The 17452-nt window shown below is 40.8% G+C and overlaps 2 protein-coding genes across 2 annotated transcripts; one reads left to right on the top strand and one right to left on the bottom strand.

Moving 5' to 3' along the window:
- Positions 1 to 206: 206 nt before the first annotated feature.
- Positions 207 to 2201, top strand: sfr1 (SWI5-dependent homologous recombination repair protein 1). Its single transcript, XM_031839109.1, has 3 exons — positions 207 to 558; positions 699 to 1049; positions 1226 to 2201. Exons 1-3 carry the CDS (start codon positions 463 to 465, stop codon positions 1412 to 1414), a joined length of 636 nt encoding a protein of 211 aa, XP_031694969.1. The 5' UTR covers positions 207 to 462; the 3' UTR covers positions 1415 to 2201.
- On the bottom strand, positions 1449 to 17400 carry cfap43 (cilia and flagella associated protein 43). The gene is made up of 38 exons (XM_031839098.1): positions 17279 to 17400; positions 16920 to 17173; positions 16645 to 16741; positions 16361 to 16528; positions 16102 to 16243; positions 15846 to 15990; positions 15647 to 15729; positions 15366 to 15497; positions 14637 to 14753; positions 14449 to 14526; positions 14166 to 14314; positions 13814 to 13917; positions 13534 to 13656; positions 12593 to 12753; positions 12291 to 12455; positions 12058 to 12188; positions 10704 to 10857; positions 9932 to 10042; positions 9246 to 9323; positions 8417 to 8542; positions 8227 to 8331; positions 8001 to 8117; positions 7290 to 7490; positions 6948 to 7118; positions 6684 to 6770; positions 6340 to 6420; positions 5480 to 5608; positions 5275 to 5394; positions 4969 to 5076; positions 4653 to 4739; positions 4482 to 4570; positions 4185 to 4395; positions 3859 to 3971; positions 3535 to 3694; positions 3165 to 3323; positions 2062 to 2142; positions 1804 to 1957; positions 1449 to 1725 (listed from the first exon to the last, which is right to left on the bottom strand). The coding sequence occupies exons 1-38, from the start codon at positions 17305 to 17307 to the stop codon at positions 1550 to 1552; spliced, it is 4896 nt and encodes a 1631-aa protein (XP_031694958.1). The 5' UTR covers positions 17308 to 17400; the 3' UTR covers positions 1449 to 1549.
- Between the last annotated feature and the right edge of the window lie 52 nt (positions 17401 to 17452).

Consider the following 17452-nt stretch of genomic DNA (forward strand, 5'->3'; position numbering starts at 1 on the left):
TAAAAGAATTGTTTGTATAACTATGTATAACATTTCCAAAACAAGTCAAGAGAGATGACGAAGCCTTGTGGTTGTAGGTATAAAACAACAACGGAATATGGGTTTAAAAATTGGGATTTGTGCGACCACGTATCAAATCACCAACAACTACAGTTCCCAGGATCCTTTTCGGTAACGCGTAATCAAATTCTAACCAATCGCTGACTTTGGAGGTTTACTTGAGCCGCAAAAATAAGAAAAACAGGAAGTTCTCACGTCGCGTTCGCCGTTTAGTATCTCAGTTATCGTTTTGTGAAAAGTCCCTCTGTTGCTCTCTACTTATTGACAACGCGTCCATCAACACGTGTGGTTCAGTCTTAGTGTTAGTTCCGTCTTTACGGTTGTCGATGAGACGCTACGTGACTAGCTAGTTAACGTGACTGTAGGTTATTTACAGAAGATCCGCGAGTCCACGTTTCCCCGATGGAGGTCACTCCTAAAGCAGCCAAATTCAAACCGGTGTGTTATTCACCTCTTCACTCAGCGGAGTCAAGCCCCGGTGAATACAAAGAGGAGAAGGTGGGTTGAAGTGCAATTGTGCTTGCGTGTTACTAACGACGTCAACATAAACGTTATACTGAATTGAAATTGATGAAACACAATCTAGCACATCTGCTATCATCACACCGTGTGTCATCCACGCACTGACATCTCCGCAGCATCACCAGCAGCTGAGCTCCTCACTGAAGGAGAGGCTGAAGAGATCGAGGCGCTCCTTCACCTCGCCCTTCTTCTCTGTGGCCAAACGCCTTTGCGTCGACGACAAGGAGGAGGATGGCCAACAAGTTTCAGCAGAGACGGTTAACAACCCTCCGCTGAGCACGCCCGATGTCGATGAAAACACAAATGAGGAGAAACCAGGGAGTGAACGGTTTTCTGGACCCATTCCCAAGTCAACACAGCCACCCTCTAAAGACTTTACGCAACAACGAGACCAGCTGAGGAAGGCGGTCAAAGACAAGATGGAGACTCTGCGCAGGCTCAAGATGGTTAAAATGTACAGGAACAAGGTACCAGCGACCTTTTAACCTGTCTGGGTTTGCTCCTAACATGAACGTTTGGATTTATTTTGCTTAACTTGACTGAAAGTCATTTCATATGACTTATTCTCTCTCTCTCTCTCTCTCGCTCTCTCGCTCTCTCGCTCTCTCTCTCTCGCTCTCTCGCTCTCTCTCTCCCTCCCTAGAATGATTTAACACAGCTCCAGACCTTGATTGACAAGTGGAGGAGTTGTGCTCAGGCTGCACTGTATGAGCTCCAGTCAGATGTCATCGTAGAAGGACAGAAGGCCAGCCTGTCGGAGGTCATCGACCTCTTTGGTCTGGAGGACGGCATTCTGCACTTTGACCGCACAGAAGAGGACTTCACTACCTAAAAAAAAAACCACGCTTTAAAACCATCACATGAGGGTTAACTGTTTTATTTGTTGCTGCTATTACACTCTGATTCACAGCTAAAATGTAATGCTACGTTTAATTGATTGTGTTATCTGTTGAAGAGAAGGCCTTGCTCAGTTGTATTTCAGCTGATCCATTGAAGGAAAGTTCTTCATCCTCAGACGCTCGACTTCGGCCCAGAGGAAAGCCATTTCATCCCCCTGCGCTCTGGCAAGGTCCTCCAAGTTCTTCCTGTAAAGGATTTCCTGGTAGCGCTCCTCTGTTTTAGCTGCCTGGTTTTCCTGTGAAGCTAAACACCAAACGGGTCACATTGTGAGTCAGAAGAGGCTCTAAAATCTCCCTTTGCAGCTGAACTTTGTTTCCTTACCTGATGCGTCATAGATGTGTGTCCTCTCTGCCACAGTCACAGTCCTATCAGGCAGCTGCTGTTCCACAGTGGCGTTCTTCTCAGCTTTCTCTGCTGCCTGCTTGTCCAGCTGTTCGATGCTTTTGACGCGCTGCCCCACACTTCTTAAATCAGCCTAAAAGGAGAACATAATATGTATATTCATTTAACTGTCAGTTAATGGAAAGTACACAACGCCGACATGATTGAGGTCAAATTGTTACTTTTTTTTTTTGTTACCTTTTCCTGAAAAGCTATAGTTTTCTCCAGAATGCAAACTTGCTTGAACACATGTATGTCTCGATCTGTCTCTTTGAGATCCTGGAAAGAAAGAAAAAAGGGAATAACCGACTTGAATAAAGCGACTGAAAAAGCAAAAAGAGTGATTTCTTTTTTTTTTTTAATTCAGTGTCTACTCTACATCTTTTGACGACAGCGCTGGCAAAAACTGGTTTATCGTAGAATGTTATGGATCATTCAGGATGGATTTGATTGTATTCAGAATATTTCCCTCTCGAGGTTTCAGGGTCCTAAACGATGAGAGGAAGCTGCACGCTACGCCACAGAAGAGCTACCTGAAACCTTTGGCAGAGGAAACATTCAGGCCTGAAGACATGTTTGGTGTGTGCTACACTCATCGACTCGTTGACAATAAGATGATGGATGACTCATTTGTTCTTTATGTATTTTTTTTTATTGCTCAACCACCACCTCCCTATTTTTCTACATCATAAACTTGTGAAAAAACTGTTTTATAATGTGTATGATGGGGTTAATGGATTTCAACGGCGAACAAAGTATCTGTCAACTTTTGTTGTCCGTCTTTGCTTAACCTGCCTGTTCGTGTAGTATATTAAACCAGTCTCCACCTTTTGGGTAACCGTTTTAAAAGCGAGGAAAGAAAAAGAAACGGGGTGGGGAGCTTGCGTGAATACGGTGTGTCTGTGTCAACAAAGCGCCATCCATCTGTACTCGGGGATGGTAACAATTTTCTGCTCGCATAACATCTCGAGCTGCCAAAACCAAAATACCTGCCTTGATATCAACGACTGAGGTTTGGCCAGAAATGCTGACGGGGGTTAAAGTGTCAACATAAATGCCGACACGTCATTTCCATTTGGAGCAGATGCTGAACTTTTTGAAAACATTTGACATATAATTCCTATGAATTATGTCCAGTAGCATCGAGTAGTTTTATTCCTCCTAAAGTGTTACTTTGTGCGTATTTCCTTGTTGAGGCCAACACAGTAGTTGAGAGTAAAAGATATCCTGATCCCTTGAGAAAAGCTTAAAAAAATAAAGAATGCTGCATCACAATATTTCAGTACCCCGATATCACTCACATCCTGTTGCTTCTCAGAGAGTCGGAACATATGGATGCCCCTCGCCTTGGTGTCCTCTATCTGCATCCCCACCATCCTGTGCTCCCACTGCAGCTGGATGATGCCCTTACGGCAGTCATTGCACTTCACCATGGAGGCTATCGTCTGCTCTCCCAGTGTCTGATCACAGAGATGATAATCATTTGACGGAACACAGACATTTACCACCAATGTATCTGACCAGCACTTTAAATTATTCTATTTAAGTATTGTAATTAAGTACAAAACACATTAAATCATGACCCCTTGTGTATTTGTGTATATATACACAGTAGATCTATCATATCCTTGTTTTGCAAGAGTGTCTGTGTGTCTGGTGGTGTAGGCTGACCCTGCTGGTTGTGTTGAGTTTCTCCAACACACTGCTGTTGAACAGTACAGAGTCGGTGTAGTCAGCTGTCAGGTCTGTGGTGGACACCTTCACCTGGCCCTGTTTGAGCGGGACCTGGACCATGATGTCCGTCAGGAAACGGTTTTTCTCCCTGTGCAGACTAGAAGGGAGCAGGATGACAAAAAACACGAGAGGATCACTCTTCCATAGAGACATAGAACAAATCATATTTACTTTTGAATATATACATATATGTATATATATGTATATATACAGGTTACAGAGAATTTAAGACTTGATTAAATTAAGACTTGAAAGTCATACCTTTCAAGTCCGTCAGAGAGATTTTTAATTTCCTGTTGAGCGGCGCTGTCCTCGTCTCTCCTCTTCTGAAGGAACGCCTGCATCTCAGCAAGAGTCAAAGCTTTAACTTTTACCTGAAAAGGACGTGTCAAACACTGAGTGGACAATTCCCCACACGATAGTGATAAGATCAATACATTAGTGCAATTAAAACGATTTCAGTTGGTGAACAGACAATGGAATGTTATGGTAATTGAATGTTTGTAGTGTGAAAAACCTCGGTAAGTATTTTAGTGGACTAGCAATGCTCGTCTGTATTTCCAATCCCGTCTATGTCCTCACGTTACCTTTTGCTCAATCTCTACTTTTGTTCTGCGGACAAGACAAAACCTCTCCCAGATTTGTATTTTCATGCCTTCTGGTGCATTCTCCAGAGCGTCCAGCTCATCCATGGCCTTCAGCATTTTGCCGAGTGCACCGGGAGCCAGAGAACCGCACAGACGCTGCTCTTTGAACAGGCTGGAGCTGTTGTCGGCCTGGGTGCTCATCTTTTCAACCCTGAGGCATAAAAGACAGTGTGCAGCAACTGAGCAGCTAATTTACAAAGTACATTGTGGATATCAAGGTCAGCAAGTATTACAAACCTGGGTCTACACTTGAATAACTTATAAAGGAGATCAATCGCATGGCTTCGCACATCAGAGAACTCCTTTCTGAATTCTTTGTCAAGAACCTTGGGAGAAATGGATGGACATTATGTGTGTGTGCCATCACTTACAGCCCAAGTTATTTCAGTATTTTACCAGCTGGCTTACTTTGTCCTCGGCTACAGCGCTGTCATAGGACTCGTGAAACAACTCTAGTTCTTCTTCACGTCTCTTGACCTCCTCCCTAATTTCCGCCTGTCAGAAAAACACAGGTCAATAAGACGAGAGCAGCAATTAAGATAAATGGTGTCTGGCAGCCTTGAAATGAGCAGGTTAGCTCTTGCAGAACATACCTGTCTGATGGAAAGATATACTAGAATTTAGAAGAACATCGCTGCCGTTCACTCAGGTATATCACAAATAACAGAAACTGAATCTGGTAGTCGTAAATTCCTTCAGCATTAGTGTCTACGAGTGCTCTGACCTTGTATGCCAACGTTTTTTCAAGTTTGAGCTTGAGCTCCAGCTCTCGATTTCTCATCTCGTCTTCTACGAGGACTGAATACACAAGATAAGTAATCGTGAGCTCTTCCTGTAAAATACATCAAAAACAACATTAAGCAGGATTTTTTTTTAAGGTGCCACATCCACGAGATATCATATATCATGGTTATCTTAAGGAGAGAACCACAATGAGAACAAAGGGCCCTTCAGACTGTGTGAGGAAAATGAGAATAAGGAAACAAAGGAATGTGTGTGTGTGTGTGTGTGTGTGTGTGAGAAGGCTCACCTTATAAATAGCCATTTCACATTTCTCTTTCTTCTCAAACAGTTTTGTCAAAGTTTCATCAAACCTTTCGGTTGCATCCCGTTTGGACTCCTGTAGTTTTTTCATTTCAGTCTCCATTGACTGTAATTACAGAGTTCACAGGTGATTTGTATCGATCACTGATCAGAGGTTTATGGTATCACTTTTTGTCACATTTATATAATACCTTTTTGTATTTCTCCTTCTCCTCACTGAGGTCTTTGGTTTTCTTTTTGTACTCTTTGGAGACTTTCTTCTCCTCCTCGCTCCACTGAATGTCAGGTTTGATCAAAACAAACTCAGGCGGAGGTATTTCCTGTGGATTTAATTCAAAAGAAACTATGTGCACTTCAGGCTGATTTGTCTAATCCAACTGACACTGCCTAGAAAAATATTCATGTAAAAAAAATGCCTAAAGGGCGAGATTTCTTGTGTGAGTATTAAGTATTTAATTTTGGGTGCAGTGAGATGTAGTGTTTTGTGTACGTCATAAGAAATAACTGCAGGAGGGAGGGAAGAGTTTTCTTTTACTCTTTCTCTCCCAGAAAGCCAAAACATGTTTTGTGTTAACTCTTACTCTGTGATTTATATAGTATGTAACAAATCATCATTTAATAATGAAATAAAAATCCAAGAAACTAACTTTAAATTAGGGTTGCTACTAACAAATAGCTTCATAGATTAATTGTGTATTCTATCAAATGTTAGAAACATGCAAAATAAAATGCCCATCATAGTTGCCAACGCCCCAAGAAGAGGTCTTGTTTTATTGCACCAATAGTCCAAAAAAGCCCAAAGATATTTAGCTTATGTCAAATATGACAAAGAAAGTCACCAAATCGTCCCAGTAAAGAAGCTGAAACCAGAGAATGTTTGTCATTCTTGCTTTAAAATGACTAAAACAATTAACTGATTATCAAAATAGTTACCTATTATCTGGCAACTGACTAGATGCTCAAAGGAGAAAATATCTACAACTTGTTTCTTATTTTATATGAAAAAAAAATTGGGTTCAATCTGTTACATAATTTGAATATTTTGTCCCACCATTTTCAAGATGTCCTTTTTTTTCAGGTCACGCACTCCATCCATCATGTCATCGAGAGCCCTGTCTCTGACATTATCCCGCTGCAATAGAAAGATCAGTCAATGTGAAGGAACTGAACTACTTCTATTTGTGACTTTCTGTGTAATACTGTACATCACATAAACATATAATATTCATATATTTAATTAATTTTTAAAATAAAGTGAAGCTCTGTTAAATTTACTCTTACTGTTGCCGATCATAATCATAGAAGCGCTTTCCATACATGGAAGTATTTAAAGAATTTGTAAATAGCAACAGACAAGATTTGCAAAACAAAAACACATTTATTGTTCCCACATACTTTGGCAGCCAAACTTTTTTGCTCTTCCAAGTTCTTCCTCTCCTCCTCCTCTTTCTGTTCTTGCGTGAGGTACTTTTCTGCTTTTATCTGTAAGTGAGACAAAAGTGCATCGGGAAAAAGCATCTCATGCGATGAAGACCACGCAATACTATTTTACGTTTCAGTAAGAAAAACAAACAAACCACTAAGTGGCTCAACATGTATTTGTTTGTTGAACTGAATGTGAACTTTGTGAACTGTTTAGATCCCGAGGAGGTGAGTAACCTCCGAGTCGTCCACAGTGGTGGTCAGGCCGGGCTCCCACAGCTCCTCGCTCACGTCCAGCTCCAGCATGATCTCCCTGATCTGTCGGTCCCTGTCCTTCACACGGTTCAGCTCCTGCACTTTTTGCTCAAAGTCAGCGTTGAAAGCCGTCTTGACGCGATAAATCACATCCTGCATTCGGAGTTGAGTGAAATTCAGCAAAGAAAATTTTTTTTAATCATATTTAAGTGCTCTTTATTTCATTTTATATTTCTATTATGCTGTGTGTGTTTTTAATACTCTTTGGGAGAAGTATTTTGCATTATAAAAGGCTTTCTTATCACACTTTTGCTAAGTTCCCACCTGCAGCAGAATTATCTGGTTGATCCTCTGCTCTGTGGTTTGCAGGCAGAACTGATCGTAAACATAAGGATTTGAACATCCTAACTGAGCGGAGCAACTTCCCGTTACAGCAGCACTCTCTGCGTCGTGGCCTTCCTCCCCCTGCTCTGCCTCCTTCACACGGGTTGTGTTGGAACTTTTCTTTAGCCCGCTCTGCTGCAGCTGAAAGGTGGGGACAAATGCCTTGAATGAGAGGGCTGAAATAAATGTTGAGGATAGAATCTGTGGCCACAAGATTATAAACTTTATCTCAAGAATATTGCAGTGAAGGAAGCTATCCTCACAAATATCTCTTCGCCATACAGCCATAAATCTAGAGACATTTCAACACTGGCGGACTGGCACGTATTCAAGCATTTGAAAAAGTTACAGCAGTGAAAGGTCAGACTTTGTGATTCAAAGCATCAAATTATTTTCCAGATGTAAACCTGTTTTGACTTGAATGTTTTTTGCCATAAAATGTATTTCCATAGCGTGAAAACCTGCATACTGAGGAGGTTGCATCATCAAAGCTTTTAGAAAACGATTGCGTTGCCTTTCTGTTTCACATTATAAACAGTAAACATATCATCTAATCTATTCCAACTCATCACACGTGCTTCTCAACACGACGTTGCGCTAACAAGAGTCTAAACCACAGAGCGCTCAGGCCTGTGGGCCAGTGAAGCTTACAGTGCAAGCAGCCATTTCAATCTTCCTCATGTTCTGGACCCTGTGAAGGTCCTCCACCTCTTTGTCGGTTCGCTCTTTCAGAGGATAGTTCCTCACCTGTTGTTTTGAGTAAAAGGCCTGTGGCAGACAGCCAGAAGTGATTTAAATTTCTTAGTACAGATCATACAATTCTGTGATAATTAAGAAAATGCAACACTTCTCTGAGCTTGTTCCTCGGCCATCTTACCTTAGTGGCTTTGCCTTTGACCGTCTTGGAATCCCAGCATTCTCTTCTTAGGACATCACTGATGTAACGTTTTGCTGAAATCTCCAACTCGATTTCATTTCTCACCTACAATGTGACTGCGTTAACAATCTCTTCCGTCATCATTGATCACTACTGTCATTGAGTTCATGTTTGTGTGTGTGTGCATTACCCGAGTAACTTCCTGCTCCACAGTGGCCTCCAGCCTCCTCTGCTCCTCAACATCCAGGTTGAACTCTTGTTGTTCCAGACGTTCAATATCTGGGAGGTTCTCATTTTCGCGCATCATCTCCTGGATCTGCAACACGGAATAAACGATTTATTCATCATTTTGTTTGTTCGACAAACTTTTTGTGAAAATTTAAACAACCGTCTGTGAACTGTTTCGTAATTGTGCAACTATCTTTAATATAACCCGAACCCTAAATACTGGATTAATACATTACTACGAATATAACTTCTTTTTTTAATTTTTATTTATGATGGACTTAAAGCATACAGTATTTGTATATCCTAGAAAACAATTAAAGTGGAAATTAAAATGGTAGAACGTTCAAAATAGGTCAAATGTTCTTGAGACAGACCAGATGATGCTTTGAAATACCATTGGATCACATGGCATGGTTTGATAGTAGAGTATTTATTCATGTATTATTCAATTTAGTTCAATATTTATTCATTCATGCATTTATTAACAGAATTCCACATACAGTTTTTATCCTTTAGCTTATGATTGCTTTAGCTTTGTGATGTTTTTCCTCTTTGATTTACTGTGTGTGTGTATGTGTCACCCTGGTAGAGAGCTGCGGCGCGTAATTACAGGGATGGTTCTCATTGAATTGAAAAGCACTTATCGGACATGTCTAATGATATAGTATTTAGACTTACATGGACTGTGAGATGTTGTTTAATGTTTCTCATGACATGTTCCCTGCTCAAGAACCTCAGTTTCCTCTTAAGGGAAGATTTAAAGGAATAAATATGTAATAAAACTCACTTACATCGTCACGTAACTCTTTGATGGGTTTCCTCAGGTTTTTCTTTGTCTCAGAATATTGCTCATTGTCTTCTTTTATAACCTGCTCAAAATATTAGATGGAAAACAAATGGGATTATTAAAGTGTGTACACTTATGTCAACTCACAATACATTCCCATCTTCCTACAGTAAGTAAACCTGACTTGCAAACAAACAGCATGTTCATGATAATTCATTTTATAACATGGGGAAAGAATATTACTTATATTCCCCAGAACACGCGAGTCAGATTAGGAAGCATGTCGTAGCATAAAAGCAGGCTTTAAATCGCCTCTACCCGTTTTCCCATGTGTCAATGTCGATGAGGTGTAAAACCCACGATTCAAAGCCTGCCACATCTTCGGTATCAATTTATTGTTATCAAGAAGCTTTGTCAGGTGACAAAGTACTGAACATTTGTTTACAAATGCTTATCTGCTTTCCAGCTCCATATCACTTGTTAATTGGTTTACTCCTAACTCTATAATACGTGGCGATAAATCAAGCTGTTACACAGAGAAACTGTGCCAAAAGCAACACAGCTAGATACCTCACAGAGGTGCAAAGGACTCTTTCGAAATTCTCCACCTGCAACGGGTGAAGTACCGTAACATAGTTATCCGCATCTTATGCCACAACCACAAATATGAAGGCATGTTAAGTCACTGACCGCCTCTCGCCTGCTTTCCAGCCAGGTGGGGTGTGAAGGTGGTGCAGACAGCAGGCTGTTATAACTCTCATCCTGCTCCGTCACATCCACAGTGTCTGCTCCACCGCCGGCCTACAGAGTGGTAGCACATGTAAAAATAACGCAGAGATACAGATGAATAAAAACATATGCTTTGACACATTGCTTAACATTTAATCTATTAATGAACGAGGGCTTTGCATGTATAATAAATTACATTTAAAATCTATGGTGTTGTGTAATATTCATACCCGATTTATACCACGATGTTTTCATTAAGACCACAAAGTGCTGAGCTGTTTATCGCTGAAACAGCTCAGAAACAAACAATTCACATTTATCATTGTAATCTTTACATTTACTGGGATGCCTCACACTTTTATCACCAGCACCAACATAATCTGCTTCCTAGTAAAATCTGTCATACAATGTACTTTAAAGGCATTGATTCAGTTTCATAACCGTTATGGAGGTTGTAGTTTGTGTTGTGTTGTACTGAGAGGTGTTTGTATATTTTTTTTTCCCCAAACACATGAAACATTCAGTATAACTGAACAACGTACCTTTCCTGAAGGTAGGAGTTATTGCGGGGCTGTTGTATGAGACAGCATTAGTTTTAGCATGTGAGTGTATGTTCTGCAATTGCAGTGAACTGTTTGGAGTTTCAAAGGCAACAAACATCATTATAGTCAGTACACTGTTATGTAGTAGCCTATACTAATTTACTGCTAAAACAGAATAGGATGTAATTTACCTCACTTTCCTCTGGTTCTACTGTCCCTTGGCCCCACTCAGGCAAATCAATGAGGACGGGATTCTCAGTATTGAATATGGTCTTCAAGAAATGATTCATAGACCGACTGTACTTCTGCGCTTCATTCACCTTACCAGCATCCGTGCCTTTAATTCTGTATAGAGCCATGGAAACACAAGGTGTACACAATAAGAGAGCAGATATAAGAAGATAATGATGGCCAGTTGATCCATAAATCCAAATATAATTAGAAATAAAATCATATGATCTTTCAAAAACAAATCATGCTGTCTATAAATGGAAATAAAGTGAATTGTAGAGTTCAAGGCCTTAATAATTATTTTCACATTAAGTAGCCATTTTGTGTTTGTAATGTAATGAATAATCAAGTGTAAGAGTAGAATAACCTTAACGGCTAAGGCTGACAATATTATACATTCTTATTATCTATAAATCCCATGAAATGTGTCACAGTTAAATTAGTTTGTCTCTCTATAATTTCAGACTTCCCAACCTCGCCTGTGGCACTGTGCACCAAGCCCGTTTGTTTCTACTGAAGATGTACATTTTAAAAAACTCTAAAAAAACATATAGTTTAATTGTTTTTAAAGCTATTTCCTAAAACTGGTGGGCACTGTCTTTTTTGTATGAATGTTACTCAAACACGAGTAAGTTGTGCTTTAATTGAGGACTATTTCCAGCTGTGCTATTTGGTGCGCTGGTGAGTATTCATGTCAGCAGGAGCGTGTATCAACATAAAAATAAATAAATCACGGTGCCTGTGTTGATCGTAACGAAGGAGCAGGTCAGAGATGTGTAAAGCTGCGACTCGGTGGTGTGTTTTCAATAGTTTTTGGACAACACTGATCTTCATGGCACAGAGGAACAAGCTACTGTAAGGCTTTGGCTACAGAGACACTACTTGCACTTTTCAATTAATTGTTGGTTTTGGTCTTTTCATGGGATTTGTAAAAAAAAAATAATCTTATTTCTGGAAGATTAAAACAGTAGAAACTGCTATGGAAAAGGAAAATATCTTTAAACTTCAAAACAAAAGCGTGCAGGGGCGAGCGGAGGAGACGGACGTGGAATGTGATCTTATTCAGTGGTGAGAGTTGGCTGTGAAATTTATTGGTTTGTTTTCCTGCAGATTACGATCAAGATCCCCCTTGACCCACCACTTCAGTTGTATTTATTTTACTTTCCTCGAGGCCAACGCCGAGAGAGGAAAAATACAGTTTGAAATGCACTCTATCAAACAGCATAAGAGCGGCATCACGACTGCGAGCAACAGTTCCCTCTGCTGTTCACACCTGTGCGTTATGTAAGCATGACAGACTGCTTGCTGGTTTACCTGAGATCAGTGCACACAAGAGAGCCATCTTTAAAGCCAGCAGTGAGAAGTGTCTGGCTGTCTGCAGAAAAGGTCACGCTCCGAACTCCACCCAGACGGCATGAATGACATTGCAGTTCAATGTGCCGCTCCTATGGGTCATAGGACAGCATTGTAATACACACCACAGATAATGGAAACAAGATTCAAAAGTTGACAAGGAGTAATTAAGACTAAATAAAAGGAGCTCCTACCATGGAAGCCGTTTCTCGGATAAGTAGGAGGCCATCTCGGCCCACGGAAGCCAGCCATAACTGATGAGCAGACAGACTGAGAGAGGCAGGGCTCAGAGGGTGACCCCTCACTTCCTGCTCTGGTTTGAGCTGGACCACCTGTTCACTGGAGAGGCTGTCTGTATCCTGGGCAGAATAATCAGGGATCAGGATAGTGTGTTGATGGCTGGTAAAATAAAATAGTAGTTTACTATGATTGTATCAATGATATTTCAGGTGGATGAAGACATCATAATAGTCTGTCACATTAGGCAGCAGTGAACCTGGGGAAGCTCAAATCGCTGAAGACTGTTCCTCTTTTGGCAGTAAGCAAAGACCTCACTGAGTCCCAGAACACAGGATTCAAGAGGATGAGGCACTTCATATCTGGACACTTTGAGGACGAGAGTAGACAGACAACCATGTCGGTCTACACAGTCTGGACCTGCAGGTCAGCAAAGGCACATCATCAATGTGTTAAAAATAATGAATTGGAAACAGTCAAAGCTTATTACCAAAGTCATTGTCATTAGTGATTTTACCTATCATGTAGACAGCGCCTTAAAATACACTACGGACATATTTTTAGTTCTATAACTCCCAATGCTCTTCTGCAGCCACACTAGATTAGATCTAATGTTTGCACTTTCCTCTCGAAACCCGTCTGTCTCGTGGTCTTTCTTGCTAAACAGGCTGCATGAACTATGGGTGTGGTTTTGTAAACCGCTCAGTCGTTTTTCCTCTCTTTTAAACAGTGTGTTGGTGACAACATGTCTAAACAATTGGATGCAAATGTCCAGTTGAGTACTATTAATGGCTCTGCTAATGTCTCTGGCTGTGGTTGTCTCTTTGGAAACAAACTGTAGTCCACTGTCAGAGCATTCCCATGGATGAATTATGAGACTCCCAGACAATAAGAACAAAAGGCAAGAGAAAGTATCGTAAACTGCATCGCCATTATTTACTGCTGAAGTGCTCCTTACTGACAGGAGATGATTCATTAATCGCCGGTTGCAAAGTAAATTATGTTCAATGTTCCATCGTATCTTTCATCTTTGCTACTGTCCCCACCAGACTGTTCACTCTCCTCTGTACCACATTATCGTATGAGGGTCAACCAGTGTGGACTTAAAAAACAACTTCTGACCAATTATCCCAAATTCCCCTAATTAAAGCACAATATAGAGAATGACTAGGGAATGAATCCACTATATCAGTGCTGTACCTGAACGTTTCCTGGTATGCAAAGAGAGCACCGTGAGCTCCAGCCCTGTGCACACAACAACTTTCACCTGCTCACTGTCTCTGATGCACTGAGTGGAAAGCGACAAAACGGGTCCGGGAACAACTGGAAAATCCAATGACAAAAGGATGCAGTTGAGCTTGATCTCGCTTCGATGAAGTGTTACACTAATAGGGCAATTATTTTCTATACAGCTATATATACATTGTAAGATAAAATGATAAAAGTAACATGTCCAATCAACAAAATAAGGAGTATCTACCTGTGTATCCTATGACTGAAAACGTCTTTGATGGCCTTGCGTCTAGTACATAGATATATGAATCTGAGGCACCTGTGAGAAGGTAGTGCCCCTCTTGATCAAAACTGTAAAAGCACACACACACACACACACACACACACACTGATATACAGTATATAAACACAATAAGAAACGTTGCAACCATTTTGATATGACAATTTAATTTGCTTTGCTGACTAGAAGTGGAGGAGCAGTTGTCCTCTCAGGGTTTTATGATAACTCACGCCTCTACTTCGTAAAGGTATGATGCGTATAATACTTTGTTAGTGTTAAACTGAAACTCTGTGGCATCACAGGGATAGAAGATACTTACACTAGTTGATCTACAGGAGTGTGGTAGAGATGAACCCGGTGCACCAGGCGAGGTTGCTGCTGCCCGTTCAGGTCAACAAAGAGGACATTTCCTGACGCCGTTCCAACAGCTGCGTATTGTGCAATAGGACAGCAGGCCAGACTTGTCACCTATAGGCAGACACAGATTAACAAACTTAAACTTTACTTCTAATCTGTTTAATTTCCCTCTTAAATTTCCAGAACAGGTGTATTAATGTGGAACTGTTGATATGTTCTGAATGTTCATATGTTGTGACTCTGACCTCAGCCTGAAGAGACAAGGAGCCAAGACAAACGCCATCTGCAGACCACAGCTGCAGGGCTCCAGAATCCGTCACCGACTGCAATCAGCACAAAAACACAAACATCCCCACTGACTTAAGAGACATTGACCCAAATTACACATGCCATCATGAGACACTGTAATTCTTGAGTAAGACAAGTGATTTACCACACAGATGTTTTTGTCAGTGTGTGACAAAGCTGCTGCCACAAAGTTGCCGCTGAGAACATCCGGGAGTTTCACAATCTCGTCAGACCGGGATGAGTTTAAGACATAGACTTGACCCTTAAGAACAAGAAGCCTGTTATGGTCCAATCATCTATTTTCTTTTCTCTCAGTTACATGTTATTATTTAATTACATGTCATGTGACTTTATGTACAACAAGCCACACTGAGGACCATTTAAGTACTTACTGTATTAGATGAAAAAAGTAATGTTTCATAGTCGGGGGAGTACATCACAGTTGTGACAAGTCTTTCTAACTAAGAATACTACAAAATAGAAGTCAAGGCAATAGAATGACCGTATGCAAGAAATTCTTTGACTGCACATTGCTTTCCTCCTGTCTGACTTCTGGAGGGAGACTGTTACTGTTACTGTTAAAAGACGCCAGAGTTTAATTTTAAGTTTTGATGACATGGCCTTATGTAACCTCCTCAGTCCGGCGATGACTTTGCATTATTTTGCCTTTGTCACAAACGTAACAGTACAGGTTTGTTAAATGAGTGTATTGAACTGAGTCCAAACAGACACCAACTCCTTTTTAACTTGAGTAATTATCTGTACCACTGAATGTAATTATTATTTTCTCTCAGTTACGTGTTATATTACCTAATTAAATGTCATGTGACTTTATGTACAATACGCCACACTGAGGTACAATTTCAGTACTTACTGTATTAGACGAAAAGAGTAATGTTTCATAGTCAGGGGAGTACATCACAGTTGTGACAGGTTCTTCTAATGTCCACGTTTGTGTGATGTCGATCTGAGTCACTTTGATTTGCAGACAGTGCACCACACCCTCCTGTGAAACATGCATTTTAAGGTGCTTTTAAATTTGAGAAATTGAGAATTCGCGACGACTGAAATGGCAAATCACATCACAGATTGGCAGAAGAGTTTTGAACGTGTCGTACTCAGTGAGCCGAGCAGATGTGGTGCATGGGCCAGTACCTTTCCTACAGCAATCAAACCATTCCGGTCAAGGGTTAAACCTCGAAAGTTGCTCTGTCTGAGTTCACGGATGGCATCAGAAGCTGAACAAAAATCAAATGTAAATTGTCTTTTCTGTTGCAAAATTAAATAAGGCAATACAATGACTATTCAAATATCTGCCAAGACCCAGTGTGTGTGTGTGTGTGTGTTTGTTTACTTGTGGGGTTGAAGATGACTGAGACAGAGAGGCTCTCTGGGTCAACAAGGAGCAGAAAGCCTTCCACACAGCCCACAAAAAGCTTGGATGTGGGTGTCCAGCAGATGGCACAAGGAGTTAGTCTGGCTTTGGTGCAGAGTTTAGTCTGTGTAAAGACATGTGGAGTTTGTGTAACAGTCTTTGTTTTTGTGCAAACATATTAAAAAAAGTGATGACCGTGTATTGGATTTGTGTATTTGTGTATTAATGACAATACCACAATGCGTTCTGCCTTGAGCCCTGAGATAGCTGATGGAGGCATCTCAAGACTGAAATAGGGCAGTTTGTCGCTGACAGTATGAGAGGTGGGCACCAATCTCTCAACAAAGAAGCCATCAGTTGTTGGAAGCTCTATCACACTGCAATGCAACAAATATGACGTACACGTTGCACTTGCAGCTTACTGAACATAAAGCAAATAAACGCAGGTAATGTTTGTTAATTTATCAGTTACATCACACCCAGGTCTGCTTCACCTTGGTTTCAGGACATGAAAGCTGGCACTCTTCTGAATACTCCAGACAGTGAGGGACGTACTGCCCAAAGCACAGAGCTGGAGCCAATTCAGGGGGTTGAACACCAAAGAAGTGACATCCTGCCCAGCATGTGGTTGTGTACAGATGGGCTCCGCGTTTTCCCAGTTCCTGCATCACACAGGTTATAATTACAGTAAAAGAGTTGCTCCGACCTAAATAAACATAATTGAAAATCTGGAATACATGATATGTGAAGTGGTGTGCTGCATCTTTCAATGGCTTACCACACTGTTATGGTGTGATCTGGCAGAGATGAACAACAGCCCAAATAAGGACCACCAGTACTTAGTGTAAGAGATGTGTAGTCCAGTTGTGCTGCACCTAGAAGAAAGAAAATAGCCTAAATGTAGGCTGGATGCATACATACAAACAAACATTAAGAACTCAAGACATCTTGGAAGAAAATGACCGTTAAATCATAAATAAAAACATCACCTTCCAGTTGAAATATGATTGCATTTGCATAGATAATGATCTCTGCTGGGAGGAAATATCTCACCTTTTAGTTCATTCTTCAACTGTAACTCAGGGAAAATGTACACAAATATAGACGGGGAGAGCTTTTCCTCTGAGAAAGCAAAGGTCCCATTGCTGCCATTGGCTGTCAAAGCACCAACTCCTCTTCCAGGACTCTGGAGCACATTTAGCTTTTTTGTCTCCAGGTTGAGGAAACAGATATTAATCCCACATGTGTAACAAACTGTTTCATTATCGACAAACTCGATACTCTTGTTGGTAAAGCCTCGTATCCACCTAGAGGGAGTAAAACACAGGATACAACATGGGGTTGAGATAAAACTGTGATAAAAACGGAACATTAACATATTCTGGATATGTGTATTTGTAGCAGCAACATACCTGACTTCTAAACTTCCAATGTCATCCATTTTATGTCAACAATAAAACTACACGCAGTGCAATTAAACCCTTTTTTTTCCATCAACACAACCGACAAATAAACGTGCAAGTCGTAACGTATCCCTGGCAACCAGTAAACTTCTTCTTCTTCTGTTTTTACGGCGGTTGGCATCC

The sequence above is a fragment of the Anarrhichthys ocellatus genome, unplaced genomic scaffold (assembly GCF_004355925.1).
Source record: "Anarrhichthys ocellatus isolate YVR2014 unplaced genomic scaffold, GSC_Weel_1.0 scaffold3, whole genome shotgun sequence".
Taxonomy (NCBI): domain Eukaryota; kingdom Metazoa; phylum Chordata; class Actinopteri; order Perciformes; family Anarhichadidae; genus Anarrhichthys; species Anarrhichthys ocellatus.